The sequence below is a fragment of the Callorhinchus milii genome, unplaced genomic scaffold (genome assembly GCF_018977255.1).
Source record: "Callorhinchus milii isolate IMCB2004 unplaced genomic scaffold, IMCB_Cmil_1.0 Scaffold21, whole genome shotgun sequence".
Lineage (NCBI taxonomy): Eukaryota > Metazoa > Chordata > Chondrichthyes > Chimaeriformes > Callorhinchidae > Callorhinchus > Callorhinchus milii.
Genome location: NW_024704762.1, coordinates 5,489,965 through 5,507,397, shown reverse-complemented (window position 1 = coordinate 5,507,397; position 17,433 = coordinate 5,489,965). Strand labels below are relative to the sequence as shown.

Genomic DNA, 17,433 nt, shown 5'->3' with positions numbered 1-17,433 from the left:
CTGATGTGAAAGGCGCTATACAAATGTAATCTTGTTGTTGTTTGTTTGAGGGACACGCTTGTTTGAGGGACACGGCTGTATGCAAATTGGCTGCCGCACTCGCCTACAAAATACACAGTCACTACACTTTACAGAAAACGCTGCGTGATACTTTTAGACTTGGCACCAGATTGCAAGTATTGTTATTATTTTATTATTACTATTATTACTGATAAGCGTATTTGAGGAAGGGCAGGAGGAGGCTCATATGGAACATAACCGCCGGCGTAGACCAGTTGGGCTGAATGGCCTGTTTCTATGCTGTATATTCTATGTAATTCTATATCAAATGCAAGTATTATTATTATTATTAATTCTATTCAAGGCATCCACAAATTTCCTTTTGCAATTTGGACTCGTCTGTATATGCGTAAGAGAAAGAGACGTTATCGGAACAGTGATAATACACAGTCAGTTCACTTTACTGAACCCGGTTGTTAGTCGATTGGCGGATCGCTAATGATTCCTTCCAAAAATTAATAATAATAAATTGATCACTTCAGTCCACGGCCGTTTGTAGGGACACTGCCGTATGCAATTGGCTGCCGCGTTTCACCCACAAAATATACAGCCAACTCACTTTACAGTATATTCTGTGAAGCGCTTTGAGACGGGTCTCGAAGGCACTATATCAAATGCAAGGATTATTATTATTAATATTATGATGATCATGTACCTTCGACAGTTTTCTCTTTCCATCTCGCGTGCGTCAAGTGAATCCAGACCTTTTCTTGTTTTGCAACAGGTGGCGTGAAGCCTTGTGCTTTGAACTGTCTGGCCGAGGGCTTCAATTTCTACACTGAGCGTTCTCCAGCTGTGGTGGATGGTACTTCATGCCGTCTGGATTCACTTGATATATGTGTCAGTGGAGAATGTAAGGTATGGTGTTGCCAGAACCCGTTTTTTTTTTTTCAGACACGTGTTGTTAATCTCCAAGACATTCAATTCCGTCGAGAAAAATGTGGCATTTGCTTCAAACGATATTGCGGTTTTTTTCAAGGGAGGTTTTTGACATTTTTAGGGAGTTTTTTTTCCCCCCCAAAACCTTTTTTTCTACAAAAAACAAGATTAATTGTTAAGTTAAATAAAGAATCTGAAAGCCCAAACTGAACCCGAGTACAGATCTGCCATGTGCCATCGGCTGCCGCGCTTCGCCCACAAAGTATACAGTCAATTCACTTTACTGTGTATTCCGTGAAGCGCTTTGAGACGTCTCGAAGACATGATAAGGTCCTGTATCAGATGCAAGGATTATTGTAATTATTACTATTATTATTTTAAACATTGGCGTGTGGAACTTCAGCAGATATCTGCTGAAAATCCAAGTCAACGGAAACACAAGGGAACGTGTTTCTGAAAATCTACTTAAAGGGAGTCAGGCTGGTATGGTTGGTAGCACTATCAGCTCTGAGTCAGGAGGTTGTGGGTTCAAGCTTCACATCAGACCTATGAACTCACAGTCCACGCTGGGACTTCAATCCAGTGCTCGGGCACTGGATTTTGGAAGTGCCATCCAGTGGATGAGACGTTAACCCCAGGTTCCGTCTGCCTATGCAGGTGGATGTTATTGCACTATTCAGAAAGAGAAGGATCCTGGTAAAATATTCCACAAATAATATCAGTCACTCAGTTCATGGTGTTTGCGGGTCATTGCTGTGCGCAAATTGGCTGCAGCATTTCGCCTACAAATATTCAGTCACCGCACACAATAAATTCCTATGAAGCACTTTGAGACATCTTGATGCTATATCAAATGCAAGGATTATAATATACGTTATATAAACCCTTAAACCACCTAGCTATTGTTCCCGTATCTTGGAGTAGACAGTATTTGTCAAGGGCTTTGGACCCTGATGCAACTTTACACCAGAGCGAGAATAGCAGTCCAAATTTTCATCTGGCAGATTCCAATCATAAAAGCCGGTTGCCAAAGGAAGAGGCAAGAGTTGAATGAAGGCCCCATGTTGTTTGCAAGAACCTACAGCATCGAGCCAGCTGTTGTAGCCATCCATAAATAAAGTGTTCTTCTGTGGAAGTGGTTTAATGTGCACTGACCAGACAGCGAGATTGTATTTCTTGATCATTCTTCTGAGGAGTGATTTAAGGTCTTTGAATAAAATGAAGACTAAGAAAAAAAAATGCAGAACAGAAGCAAATGTGTGAGTTACAAATAACCAATCGGGGTCGGTGAAAGGAGACTTGTGAGATATCAGTGCAGCAAATCAATCATCACATAAGATATTGCATTGAGCTTGCAGCTGTCCCGTGCAGAGTTTATCCTGTTCTTGGACTGACTGAATACTGTGTGGAAGACTTGTTCAATGAGCTACTTCTCAAATCGGGTGAAAGTTATACCATAAGATGTTTGGATTTTTAACTTTAATTTGGACGGCTATTATCGGTTTCTCTCCTGCCCCTAACACCCCCCACCCCCCACCACGCCAGCACCAACACCACCACCACCATGTCATCGTAATGTCACCACAGGAAACTCACTTCATAATAATAATAATCCTTGCATTTGATACAGCGCCTCAGCGCGTCTTCGAGACGTCTCAAAGGGTTTCACAGAATACACTGTAAAGTGGAGTGACTGTATGTTTTGTGGGCAAAAACACTGTCTTAAACTCAACTTTCAAAGTGCTTTGGGAAGCTGGCATGGTACAAGCTACATGGGCCAAATGGTCATCTGCGCTGAGATTTCTGTGAAGTCCTGCTACTTACTGGCTGCTTTGCTGTGAGCGTGCAATCCTGTAGCAGGAAATGGCGATCCTATGTGCACTTTTCCTGCCGAAGGCAAGCGTGCCATTGACTTGAGCACCGCGTGATACAGTGTCTATGTTGTTCTAAGGGAAGCATGTAATCAGCCCAGGGCTAGAGGTTATAAAACTGTCAATGTGATTAATGATGACCATGTTTCCAATACTAGGCCTGGAGACTACGCTGCTGCTCACGCTCAGTAGCTCACGGCTACCAATGAATTTTGCGGCGTTTTGACAACTGAGCGCTGCAGATGTTGAACGTTACGGACTCGGTTTTGATGTGCCTGTAGCCACTTCACAGTCCAAAACGTGCAAACTCTCCCATCAACTGGGAGGGATATTTCCAATAACAGAAGCAACTCGCTGTTTCCACTGTGTCTTCATCACGATGGGACATCTCAAAGTGCGACGATTGATTAATTGGGGTTCCCAAAAAACGACCCAATCCCAGAAAACCCCCCAGTACGGTGTGTCCTGAAAACCCATCCCCAATATAGGGGCAGATCCCAGAAACCCACCCCCAATCTTGGCCAACAATCCCCCCAGATAAAATTAGTCCTTCACTTCATGACTGTTTGTGGAACATTGTTGGGTGCAAATGGGCTGCCATATTTGCCTTCAATTACAGTGTAAAGTGCTTTGAGACACTTTGACAACATGATAAGACGCCTTATGCAAGAAGTATTACAGGTACATCAAGGCAGCGGGACAAGAGGGTACAGGTTCAGGAAGATGAAGGGACAGATGCCAGGACACATGTCTTTACCTGGAGATTAAACAACCTGAAACTGGATAGGAGTAAAGGTGGTAGGTACCAGGTTGTGGAACCCTTTAAGAAATAGTTTGATCAGTGATGGGAAGACGGTAATCTGGGAGGATGAGATTGAATATTACAATGGATGTTTCTTTATCTGTGCCTCTCTCGTGATCGGCCGAGGGTCACTTTACAAGAATAACCTGACGTTTGCTCCTCTGTTCCCCGCAGCACGTCGGCTGTGATCACATTCTGGCCTCCGACGTAAAGGAAGACCGGTGTCGGATCTGCGGTGGGGACGGCAGCTCTTGCGAAACCGTTGAAGGAATCTTCAATGACTCAGTTTCCGAGGGGGGTAAGAAAAATCCAAGCAACCGCAACCGTGAACTGTAAAGCCGGAGAGACATGTCACGTGTCAGGCTGGCGCAGTGGGTAGCGCTCTCGTCTTTGAGTCAGAAGGTTGTGGGTTCAAGCCCCCGTTGGGACTTTGAGCTCACGGCCTAGTCTGGCACTTCAGTGCAGGGGGGAGAAGTGGCATCCTTCAGGTGAGACATTAAACTGAGGTCCTACCTCCTTGTTCAGGTGGACGTTCAAGACACCATGACACTGGTGGAAAAGAAAGGGAGTTTCTCCCAGTGTCCCGGCCAACAAACCTCACATTTGTGGGCTGGTGCTGTGCAGAAATTGGTTGCCGCGTTTGCCTACAAAATATAAAGTCGCTACACTCTACAGCGGATCCTGTGAAGTGCTTTTTGAGACGTCCTCCAACGTGAAAAGCGCTGTTTCAAGTGCAGGACGTCTTTGAGCTTTGTTATCATTAATTCCAAAAGTTGCGCGTTTACACAGCTGTTTTCAGCACATAATTCGTTCCCCTTTCTTTGCTCATCCCTATTAACAAGAGTTTGACTTGCGTGTTACTGAAGGAGCCGGGCGGAAAAAAAATGTACAGCTTTTATTTATTGATTTTTTTTAAAAGTAAAAAGGAAAAAAAAGTTTGCTTCCCAACAAAAAAACACACGGGGAAATAGTAGGCGGCAAAAAGTCTCACAATTAGCGGTTGTGGAACGGAAATGCAAGTCGTTCTGCGGCCAACTAGGGAGAAAGTGATAACAATCCAGCAAAGAACTGATCGTTTTGTTGGAAAAGTATACAGCTGGGTGACAAATGATTTTCGACAGGTTTTCACCAACAATTTTGAGCAAATGTCTGGTTTTGTAAAGGAAATTCATGGGCAGGAGAAACCTTTTATAATGTGGCCTGCGTTTCTGCCCTTTTTGTCAGCAGTCTGCATTTCTATCCCCTTGCAATTAGCCCAAGTTTGTGTGGATGGAGTCCTGTAGCTCGGTGGTTAGAGCGCTCGCCTTTTAACGAGTGCTCAAACCACTGAGAGAGACCTGGGTTCAATTCCCAGACAGAGCGAAATGCTGGGCAAGTTTCCTCACTCCACACGCCTCTGTTTACCGAGCAGTAAGTAGGAACCTGGTTGTTAGTCGATTGGCTGATTGCTTTTCCAGGGGTAATAATTCCTTCCAAAAAAAATAATAATAATAAAAATGGTCGCTTCAATCAAGGATTGTTTGTGGGAGACTGCTACGTGCGCTTGGCTGCCAAGTTTCACCCACAAAATATACAGTCAATTCCCTTTACGGTACATTCTGTGAAGCGCTTTGAGAGGTCTCGAAGAAGTGTTAAAGCACTATATCAAATGCAAGGATTATTATTGTTATCCTGTCTCAACCTATTCAAATCACCTTGCATTCTGAAACTAACGATAAGCTGAAGAATGGAATTGCATGTTGATTATTATTATAATAATTATATTATTATGATTATAACAACCTGGAAGGAAATGCCACATCTTAACAATTCCGTGTGTGTGTGTGTAAAAAAAAATCTTCTAATCTTTCTCAGTGTTCCAGGATGCCACCCTGCGTGAAGGGGGCTATATAAATGCAAGTTGTTGTTGCATTTGCTCCGTTGTTAACTATCATACATTGATGTCCTTTCATCACTGGCTCACCTATTAGGGGAAATAATTTCTCCCTATCAAAATCCATTGATCAGCTCTCCCCTCTACCTTCTCCATCCCAATGAAAATCAGACCAGTTCATTCAATCTCCGCTCACAGGTCAAACCATTCATGCTCAGTATCATCCCAAGTGATTCTCCTCTACACCCTTGCTATGTCCCTGATGTTCTTCCTAAAGTGAGGTGACCAAAACTGAACATATAACAACAAATGGCATTTATACAGCGCCTTTCACGTCAGGAGGATGTCCCAAGGCGCTGGACAATGAGGGCTTTGCACCCGAGCTGCGGGTTGGGATAACAGAGGGGTGGAGATCAAGGAGGGGTGGAGGAGGGAAGATGACCGAAGGCATGGTCAGAAGGAAGGCCTTGAAGGAGGAAAGTGTGGAGGGGCTCTGGGATGGAGTTCCAGAGGGTGGAAAGGCTGAAAGCCTAACCCCCAATGGTGAAGCAAACTGGGTGGGGGACATGGAGCAGGCCAATGCCTCAGAGGGGAGGGAGCAGACGGGTTGGTGACATTTTAGGTCACAGAAGGTAGGGAGGAGCGAGACCGTGAAGGGCTTTAAAGATGAGGACATAATATTCTACCTGCGGTCTAACTAATGATTTGCACAGGTTAATTAAGTGTCATCTGCGGTTTTTTATACACACACACATATATATATATTTTATTGAAATCGATGATTTTGTTGTTGTTAGAACCATAATACGGAGGCCAGCAAATGGAAATACTGCAGCTGAAATGTTGAGACATGACACGAGCTGTTTGTTTGCCTGCTGTGGGCTGGGTATGTTTGACTTGCCAAGCCACAGTGTGCAGTAACCAAAGCTTAAACTAACATGTCGAAATGCGTTGGCTGCCCACGAAAAAAAAAAAAGCTGCATGGACAGATGGATGGAACATAATTGCCTTGGAACACACTGCATCTACAGACAAAGTAATCCCTATGAGTAACGCTCTTGAGCTTGTTGCGCTGGATGTTGATCCATGAAATCCTTCAGGAATTTCCGAGGATAATTGTGTATCGCTTTTCTCACAGCCAGTGGTATTGAAAGCCTTTAGCTGGCAAGGCACTGAAAGCAACTCAGTGGATTGAACCGTCCCACGACGCAAAACATAATTCACAATCCTTACATTGAAGCGTTTTGAGATGTCCTCAGGACACCTTTCGCGTCCGGAGGACGTCTCAAAACGCTTCAACAACAACAACTTGCTCTTAATGCAGGGTAGCGTCCCGGAGTGCTTATTCATTGTGTGTTACGTACCTGGCAGCCAATCTATGCACTGACGTCTCCCAAGCTTTCTTGGGGGATCGTTAGGCAGGACACAGGGAGAAACTCCACTTGTCTTTTCGAATATTGCCACGGGATCGTTAACGTTCACCAGACAGACGGGATCTCGGTTTCATGTCTCAGATATGTTGGTATGGTATTAGATCTGCAAAGGAACTGTTCTGATGTTGGTATGGTGTTTATTGGCCTTATATTGTATCCTGATTTGCAGTAGTAACACTGGCAAGGGCTAAATCACCAAAGGAGAAGTCTTAAGCATTGTCCAACCTCAATCTTCTAATCTAATCACATCTGTGTATTCCTTTCAGATTATATAGAGGTTATCCATATTCCCCGTGGGTCAGTACACATCGAAATACGAGAACTAAATATATCCCAGAACTACCTTGGTAAGTAACATGGCTTGAAGGGGAATGGGGATGGGGTGAGTGAGTGGGATTGTATGGACAGCTTGCCCAGAGAGCTAGTGCAGACTCGATGGGCTGAATGGCCTCCTTCTGCACTATAGACAAGCGCTCTGAGATGCTAACCTGCGTGGAGGGCGCTATATAAGTGCAAGTTGTTGTTGTAGTTGTTGATAAGGTTCTGTGATTCTATTCAGGCATCACAATCAAGTCACTAGGATTATGGATGCTTCTCTTAACACTCTAAGTTCCCCAAGCCTTGGCTCTCACCAACCTGCACCATAATACTCTCTGAAATTAGGTAAACAGGGTGCGTATACGCCTGAGGAGAGTGTGTGAGTTCCATTCTCAACACAGGGATTTCCCTATGTTGCGAATGGAATTCCCTGTGTAGGTGGCAAACCTGGAACTCTCAATTAGGCTCCGAAACCCTTAAGGGATGTTCTAGGTTTCCACGTGTGTCAGATTCCCAGCTGAGCAAAGAAACAAATGACAGAGTAGTTGATGCACTTCGATCATCAATGCAACCGAATATGTTACTGGCTTGAAACACAGTCCAACGGGTAACGTACTTTGCAGTCTTTCCGATTGCTTACTACTCACTGTCCATGTCTTTTCCCTTTGTTTATTTTCTTCCCTGCAAGACAGACATGTCGTTCCAACAGCCTTTAGTCAGCAATCCGTCAATACTTTAATTAGGATCCTGTCTAATAGAATGTCTGCACTGGCATATATTTACACACCAAATAATACAAGTTGGATCATAATCTATTTCATTCATCTGTGCAGTCAAAATAGTTTGTGGTATTCCCTTTATATATATGTGTATATACACACACACACACACACACACACAAGGATCTTACTGCTTCATTCTACAAGACTCTTGTCTCATCCTTTGAACAATGTTCTGCTAAATTGTCACTCTCGATTTTTCTTTCGATTTAGGAGGTTATTAGTTGGCTGTAGCTTTCTTCAATAACTCGATCCAAACCCAGATAAAGCCTCCGAGGCCAATACCACAGGAGAGCAGAACTAACGTGAAAAATTGCCGCATAAACAAAAGCATCTTCCCATTAAAACGTTCAGCATGCAACATCTGGTTCTGGATCCCTGAGTGTTGTAGCATTGTAGCTCGCTCCCTCTCACTGCTCTGACTCACTATTCCTGTGCTTTTTGGAGCCTGTCCAGGACCTAACTTTAAACTTTTTTTTTACAACTTAATGTGGCCAAGCTGACCACATTTCAATTAGCTTGATTTCATTTTCATTAAACACAGTGGGGGACAATATAGAACAAGGCGAAATAAGATATATGCAAGACGCAGTGATATATTTTCTTTGAATGGGATGATCTCTCCTCCCTTTATTACTTCAGCCCCGCTTTATTGCAGTATCGCAAACACAACATCCTCAACCCACTAACACCATGTAATATCTACAGTGTCTATCAGCAGATCACTTAATCGAGCCTTGCCTTACCTTACCCACGTTTATCAGAGTTGAACCCCAAGAGGGAGAACTCACAAAGAGAGTTCTCAGGTCATAGAATCAGGGAGGGTTACCAGACAGAAACAAGCCACCTGACCCATCACTGAACCTTCCTTGAAATCAGGAAGGTTCAATGGGTGATAAAGAGCAGCAGAGCGGGTTTATATAATGATACAACCCTTGCATTTCAACATAGCGCCTTATCACGTTTTCGAGACGTCTGAAATCGCTCCACAGAATAGATCGTAAAGTGAATTAGCTGTATATTTTGCGGGTGATTAAATCACGATGGAATCTCATGTGGAGAGAAATACTCAGTGCAGAGTTAATGTGCCGTACGTGTGGCCTGTTTCCATGCTAATCTAGCACTGTGCAAGGCTACGAAATTGCCTCTTGGTTCTATGTTGATGTCGGTTGCTAAAGAGATTTGACACCACTTCCAAGCAATTGACTTTTCTTTTTCCCTCCAATTCATTTTCAAGCACTGAAATCCGAGGGTGAGGAATACTTTATTAACGGTGGTTGGTCCATAGACGCGCCACAGAGATTCGGTGTTGCTGGAACCACCTTTCACTACAGGAGACCTGCTGATGTGCCAGAGTGCCTGGAAGCCCTGGGACCTACCAACGCTACTCTGGTTATCATGGTAAAGACTCATTTCCATTGTTGGTCCAGGTTAATGCTGAGAACGAGTCAAAAGCGAACTGAAAGCCATATACACGGGAGATACTGAGGATAATTTAAGCCAGAGGAGAATCTGATCCCTGTCGAAAGGTGAAGGACGTGTATTAAAATGTAGACTTCTATCAAAGATTAGTTTTAACAGTTGAACAAAGCTGGAAGCAGGAAGGTCTAAATAATCATACTGATCCTTACTCTTGAAACAGCGTCTTTCACACTGGGAGAATGTCTCAAAAACGCATCGCAGGATGCAAAGGCTGTGTATGTCAAGGGAGAATGCGGCAGCCATTTTGCGCACAGCAGCGTCCCACAAACAGCACACGGTACAGAAACCTGAACTGTGCTTTACGCCATCAGTAAAAAGATTGTTGCAGGTTCCTCCAGCACAGAATGAGATGATGCATCGAGTAAAAATAGCAAAACAGATTCCCAACACATTTGGACTTTATGTATTGGTCACTGAGTATGTGGTGCGTCCATCTGGAATAAGCATCGCTAGCAATGAAGCACATCACCCTACTTTTTCCAGCAAGAACTCTCTGGTACAGTTGACTTTGCCATTTCCAAAGATAAGAGCAACAGCTTTAAGCATAACTGAGACTTTTGGCAATTGCTCACACAGGCTCCGATGTCCTCGTTTGGTCGAAACCTCTAAAAGCAGCTTCTAATATTTCTATTTGCAGCACGCCAAGGGCCTTTCATGCACTTGCCTTCATTTAGGATTCAACAGGCACTTGTAAGCATCTGTGAAAATATGGCTTTTCGTCATCGTTTGGCGACGATTCCAACACAGCCACACTCTACGTTTTAGCACCTTGAGCAGCAAATGTTCTTTTTATAGTTACAGCTGCAATATCGTTTTCAGCGACTGGCAGATACCTGGAGAAGCAAATCTCTGGCACTGCTGATTTGTATCTTCTTGTTCCACAGCATTGATCTCTCTCTGATCATCCTGCCTTGTTCTGCCCCCCCCCCCGCCCCCCTCCCAACCCCACTCCCCCTCACCCCACCATTAGTGGGCGAGGTTTCAGCCATTACCCCCCACCCCCCACACACACCCACACACACACACACACCAATAACTCTCTGGAACTCCGTCCCTGAGTGCCTTTGTCTCCCCACCTTCAAAGCCCACCTTAAGAATTTTCAACTGCGCTTTTGATTGCTTTCCCCGTCAAACACACACACACACACTCTCTCTTTCTCCCACTCCCTCCACCCTCTGCTCGGGCTCCAAGCTGGTTCCGTGAAGCACACTTTGAGACATCCTGCCAATGTGAAAGGCACTATATAAATTTAAATTGTTTGTTGCGTATTTCAAGGGTCGCTTTGCATTTCACATGATTTTGCGTTTGAGCGATGTGCGTGAATTATGAATTCCTTCCAATGGCAGATTTTTGCTGGTTTGCTCATGTGGAAATTTAACTTACAGTGTGATGTTAAAACTCTCCTCAAAGAGGTCTGCATTTTACACGTCACCCACAAAGACACGGTCACTCCACCTCACATGCATTGTGTGAAGAGCTTTGAGATGTCCTCCCGACGAAATGCAAGGAGATTATTATTACGTTGTTATTTTTAGAAGCCGCTTTACTTATGGTGGTATTGCAGCGAAAATCATGTGCCGTCTTGCCTCTGATTTAATGCTCTAATTGTAGTTTTTAACGCTCGTACAGTCGGATCTGCAGAAAGTGCTTTGAACAAGTGGATTTCTGATGTCTATTTTGTACCCAGGTGTTAGTTCGAGAAGAAAACCAACGTATACATTACAAATTCAACACCCCCATCACACGCACAAACCGTCAGGGGACAATAGCTGGCTATGGGTGGAACTACAGGTTGTGGTCCAAGTGTTCGGCTATTTGTGCAGGAGGTAAGAGGTGACGTACAGAGAGACTTGTGAGCGTTGGTAGTCTGGTTCCACTTGTTGGTGAGTCAAACACGATGGGGCGTACAACCAACAACAACAATTTGCGTCCCAGAGTGCTCGGCATAAATATAAGAGGGCCGCAAGCAAGACTAAGAGTTTTAGGAGAATCTTCTTTACCTCCTTAGAATGTGGATGCCATGGTTGAAACAAAATGCATCAATGGATTTAAGAGGAAACTTGATGTATGTATGAGGGAGAGGAGAATAAGGGGATAGAGGAGAAGCCATGAGGAGGCTTCTGTGGAGTACAAACACTGACATGGACCGGTCAAGGCGAATGATCTGTTTCTGTGCTGTACAGTCTATTTAATTGGCTGCTGCCGCGTTTCAACCACAAAATACACAGTCAATTCACTTTACGGTATATTCTGTGAAGCGCTTTGAGACGTCTCAATGATGTGTTAAGGCTCTATATAAAATGCAAAGATTATTATCATCATGGTTATGATGACTGATAAAAAATAGGGTGTTTACTGAGGAGAGGAATAGCAATGAAAAGAATCTAATATTCCGTAACTTCCACCCAATAACCATTTCAGCTATGGTACAGATTTATCCATAACCACATTCATCCATTAATGTTCCAATATCGGGCAGCACTGCGTCTGAAGTCTGCTGGATTAGAACAACAGTCCCATTCTACTCACGACCTGTTTTGGAAGTAAGACTGGCAAATCTAAGCAGCTTTTTCCCGTGGACCTGAGCCAACTAGGAACTAGACTGCCAAACCCATTTTGCCTTTCGACCCTTAACAGTCCTTAACAAAAGTGAAAGGAGTTTCTCCCGGTGGCCGGGCCAATAACCCCCTAAATAAATGATTGGTCATTCATTTCATGGTTGTTTGTAGGACTTTGCTGTGCACAAATGGGCTGACGCATTTACAGACAAATTCACAGTAAATCCTGTGAAGCGCAGATGAAAGTCCCTGTACCAAATGTAAGGATTATTATATTACAACAACAAAAATGGTTATCCTTCTTTTGGCCTCAGCCCCGGAGGAAATTGTATGTATGAAAACTTTGCTTTAAGGTAACACACTGTTCTTAATACACTGTAAAGATTAACCCTATTTATAGGTGACCGCAGAGATGTTTGTGCCCAGACAAGTAAGGTGCTTCTGGCAGTTATACTCATAGCTTGTAATGGGGCGAGACTAAAGGCTGGTCAACTCCAACAAGTAAGTTGGTCCTAGCTGGCAAGTTTTAGCTGTGCAGTTTTAGCTGGTTAAACCCCAGCAGTTAACCCAACGCACACTCTGAGATCCGAAGAAATTGCTGGGATAGAACATCCTCCCTCCCGGAAGGATTCGCCTACAAATCCACAGACACCACACTTTACAATAAATTATTGTTGGGAAGTCTCAACGAGTTTTGCGGGATTCACCGTAATGCGTCGCATCTTCACAAGATCTGACCGTCAATTCAATGACAAAAGTGTATTTTGAAGGCAAAAACGACAGCCAATTTTGTACACAGCGATGTCCCACAAGAGTGTGACCAATTTATCTGGGGGATTGTTCACTCAGACACCCGGGGAGAAACTCCCTTCCCTTGCGTATTTGTGCGGGAATCACAAGCTCGGATTACGTGGATTATCTGGACAATGTGATGGGCTGCATTCGATCTCCGACCCTAAAAGAACACTACCCACACCTGCCGGCAACCTCTCTCTCCCTCTCCCGTAGGTACCCAGGTCCAGACTATTGTGTGCCAAAAACTGGATGAAAACTCTGCCGTTTCAGCCCGTTACTGTGACAGTGAGAACAAGCCGCCTGCAAAACAGCGCGCGTGCAACACTGAGCCATGTCCCGCCGAGTGAGTATCACACAAGCAAATCCGTCCGATCATTCTTCAGGTGGAAATTCTAATAATAATAATAATAATCCTTGCATCTGACACAGAGCCTCATCACATCTTTGAAATTTCCCACAAAGAGCTTCACAAGATTTCACCGTAAAGCCATTCGGAGACAAACATGGCAGCCAATTTTGCACACAACAACAAAACAACTTGCATTTATATAGCGCCCTTCATATGGTAGTGTCCCACAGTAGTATTTGAAATCAGAGAACAGTTTATCTGGGGCGATTGTTCACCTGGAGACCAGGGAGAAACTCCCTTCCCTTTTCGAATAGTGTCACGGCATCTTTAGCATCCAAGGCACGATATCAAATGCAAGGATTATTATGATTATTAGATGTTCACCTTCTCTCTCTGTGCGTCTCAGTGTGCTCACGCCATGAAACTCTGGAACACTCTTCCTCTATCCCTCCGCCTTGCCCTTTCCTTCCCCACTTTCAGATTGCGCCTGAAGACCTTCCTGTTCGACCGTGCCTGCGGCCACCTCCCCTCTCCCCCCCCCCCCCCGGTCTCGGAGTTGTGCTGCGCTCCGGGAAGCTGCCCTGGGTGAGGGGGCGCTGTGTAAATACAAGTTGTCGGTGTTGTTTCATCGTGGCGGGTTCAAGTTAGAAGTACCGAATATTTTTGCTCTCATCCAGCTGGGTTCTGGGTGAGTGGTCTGAGTGTAGCAGGAGCTGCAGTGGCGGGCTACGCACTCGGACTGTAAGATGCATCCGGAAAGTCTCTGCCTCGGAGGGAAAAGTACTGGACGATAGTTATTGTGTGAATCAGCGGCCCGAGGCGAAGGAAATCTGCAACAACCACACCTGTCCACCCGAGTGGGTTGCTCTCGATTGGTCTGAGGTAAGGTCCATCTCCGATGGGCTCCTTACATACCCCGATGAAACAGCCAGAAACTGTTGATTTGTTTTAGAAGGGAATCAACTCGTGCCGCCCTTCACGTCTGGGAGTGCTACACAACAGCGGTGACAAGTGCTGAGCGAGGGAGACGAGGGAGGTGACCGTAGACGCAGTCCACACGATGGGTTTTAAGGTCGGGGACTTAAAGACAGAGAGAGAGGGGGTTAGACAGAGGGCCAAAGAGAACAGAGGATTTGCCGGACGATAAATGACCTCTATCTCATGTCTGAAATTACTCGTGTATCCTAAAATATTATATGTTTTCAAAAGATTTGTTTCCTAATTTTCATCTGAACGAAGGCCCCAAGTGAGCCGGGCGGAGGGGGGAGCAGAGAAGCGGGATAAGAGAAAGATCAGCGAGCAAGGGAGGTGGGAGGGAGTGAGGGTTACTTGGGCAGTTCAGGGATATTTGGGGGAAAAGGGGGTCAAAATGGTAACGGCCTTGAGCGCATTGCTTTTGCACGTTCTTGTCAGGTTGGACCTCACGCCTTGAAAAACAGTCGTGCTTTATATTGCTGCCTTTTATTTTATATCGTGTCTTTTCCTCCTCTCTCCGTCTCTCTCTCTCTCTCTCTCTCTCTCTCTGTTTCAAACAGTGCACTCCAAGTTGTGGACCAGGTAACCGTCACCGTATTGTTCTGTGCAAGGACAGCGATCACACTGTGACTTATCCACCTTCCCGCTGCTCTGCAGCCTTCAAACCTCACAGCCGAATGCGATGCATTCTACAGCGATGTCCACCCCCTCACTGGGTAGCAGGAGATTGGAGTCCGGTAATCATGTCCCGTCACATCGCTTGTCGTCCGCAGGCTGGAAAAAAATACTGCGTGCACTTTACCCCCCACACATCCCATTATAGGAAAATAATAATGATATTAATAATCCTTGATTTTCATAGATAAATGTATATATTATATAGATAGCGTCTTCCCGGGGCTTCGAGATGTTTCAAAGCTTTCACCGGAAGCAAAAAAGAACTGCCGATAATCTACCAAAAGAAACTTGATGCCTATGTGAGGGAGAGGAGTTGAGGGGGATACAGGAGGAGGGATTAGGAGGCTTTTGTGGAGCATAAACACTGATTGAGCTGAACGGCACATTGCCGCGCCGTACAACTGGCTGCCGCCTTTCGCCCGCAAAACGTTCACTTTACGGACTGCTCTGTGAAGCGCTTTGAGACGTCTCGAAGACGTGATGAGGCTCCGCGTCACATGCAAGGATTATTAGTGAAACAGCTTCGTCGTCTGCGTCGCCAACTCTGTTGCTGTGACGCGGCTTCTAATGTCGCCGCATAGTGGTTAGTATCAGGAATTGCAGGACTGAGCTGTCTTTCCCCATTCCAAGGCGCAGTATGGAGGTGCACTCCATGCGGGAACGCAGTACCCCTTCAAAGGAGCAAATGTCACGGAGCTCGGCATTTTACACCCAACGCTCCAGTGATTAGAGTTGGGGCTTCTTGAGTCGGGAGGACAAAACCAGTGTCCCGTTTACATTAACCAATTTAAAATACTCCCCACTCTAAATACGTCTGAAATATTTACTTGTCCACAAGCACGTAATTGGGCGACAGCTTTTGATTAAGTCGGGGTCGTAATATGTAAGGTAAAGAGTGTTTAAGGTTTGAGCAGGCTGAGCGAGTTGACTCACTTTGTGTTCGAAGTCCCTCCAAAGGCGCGACTTCTTGTTTTAATAAATCATTTCAATGAAGGGGACGAAATGCTACTAAAATACGTATAAGGGAGGGTTTTTTTTTATTAGCTGACGACAGAATATGGCTAAAGCGCAAATATTCCCACGTGTGACTCTCCTGCTGTGGTGTGTAAAGCCCCATCTTCGCCTCGTTCCCTGATCACGAAACAGTATCAACAGCAACAAATTACATCTGTATTGCGCCTTTCGCCTCTGTAGAATGTCCCAAGGTGCTGGACAGTCAGGGACAACAACCCCCCATCGGGAGAATTGAACCCTGGTCTCAAACAGCAGATTGCTCCCCCTTCTCACCACCCCCCCCCCCCCGGCTCGGAGGGGGCGCTGTGTAAATGCAAGGTGTCGTCGTCGTCGTTGTTGTACACTTGCTGTTACCGTTTGACTAGTGAGGCTCTGGTGGATGGAGTGGTGCACCAGGTGCAAGAAAATCACTGTATCTGTCTGGCTTTGCCTTCGCAGTGCTCCGTTCAGTGCGGTCTGGGTCAGCAGATGCGGGCCGTTCAATGCTTGACGTACACTGGTAAGCCGTCTATGGAATGTCCAGAGTCCCTACGGCCCCCAGCCATGCAGCAGTGCGAGAGCAGATGTGAAACTCTTCCCACCGAAAATCCAGAAGGTAAAACCCGCCTCCTTCGTCCAGCAATCCTGATCCCAAGCCTATTTCTCTCCCTCTCATTTCAGTTCCATTCGGGGTTTCAGCTGGTTGCACAGCCCCTCATTGCACGGTCGGGTTACAGACCAGCCATCTGAAGAAGAGTTCGAACATGGCTGCACCGTACAGATTTGCATGTTGCTCCGTAAAGCCAAACTGTCGGGAATGATGCAACGTCTGGGGGAATGAAATTCGTGCCCTTTAACAAGGGTGTTATTGATAACGCCCTTATTAATATCTTCCTCTGATCGTATTATTGAAAGTTTCTTTTATTCGTCAGTAATAATAATGTTGAGAATTACCCTTACAATCGATACAGCGCCTTTCGTGTCAGGAGGTCGCCTCAAAGCGCTTCACGGGATCTTCTGTTTAGCATAGCGACTGTGCGGTTTTGTAGGGCAATACGGCGGCGTGTTTGCGCACAGGAAGCCCGCTGGAGAGAACAGGACTTTTGACCGCCATCTCACTTCCTCCACAGAATGCAAGGACGTGAACAAAGTTGCCTATTGCCCACTGGTGCTAAAATTTAAATTCTGCAATAGGCCCTACTTCAGGCAGATGTGTTGTAGAACTTGCCAAAGACATTGATCCTTCGGGGAGAACCTTCAGAGAGGCAAAGGGCTTCACACCAACCAAAGAGGCCGGCCGGACTGCCGTGTGGACGAAATGTCACTATTGCATACTTCGTAATCATTTTTTTTTAAAAAAAAAGGAGATAGGAGGGAAGAGAAGGTAACTAGCTTATATCATAAACTTTGCAAGCACCACTTACTTATATCACAGCCATTGTGCTGACTATTAATGCTCATCTCATTAGGCTTACGATACAGCCAGCAATGTTGGACTTGACAGTATTTTGGCAAGCAAGACACCTTTTCCAAACAGCAGTGACCATAATTTATAGAGCGGGTGGGGGGTGGGGGGGGGGGGAGGGG

The 17,433-nt window shown here is 45.3% G+C and overlaps 1 protein-coding gene across 1 annotated transcript in view; it reads left to right on the top strand.

Moving 5' to 3' along the window:
* LOC103183478 (A disintegrin and metalloproteinase with thrombospondin motifs 6) overlaps positions 1 to 17,213 on the top strand; it is a 44,798-nt gene extending 27,585 nt beyond the window's left edge. Inside the window, exons 15-24 of the mRNA XM_007900986.2 lie at positions 785 to 918; positions 3,787 to 3,910; positions 7,185 to 7,265; positions 9,253 to 9,416; positions 11,186 to 11,324; positions 13,065 to 13,194; positions 13,878 to 14,082; positions 14,736 to 14,912; positions 16,306 to 16,462; positions 16,977 to 17,213. Of these exons, the coding sequence (XP_007899177.2) occupies positions 785 to 918; positions 3,787 to 3,910; positions 7,185 to 7,265; positions 9,253 to 9,416; positions 11,186 to 11,324; positions 13,065 to 13,194; positions 13,878 to 14,082; positions 14,736 to 14,912; positions 16,306 to 16,462; positions 16,977 to 17,086 (1,421 nt within the window). The 3' untranslated portion in view covers positions 17,087 to 17,213. The remainder of the gene's footprint in view (positions 1 to 784; positions 919 to 3,786; positions 3,911 to 7,184; positions 7,266 to 9,252; positions 9,417 to 11,185; positions 11,325 to 13,064; positions 13,195 to 13,877; positions 14,083 to 14,735; positions 14,913 to 16,305; positions 16,463 to 16,976) is intronic.
* The last annotated feature ends 220 nt before the right edge of the window (positions 17,214 to 17,433 follow it).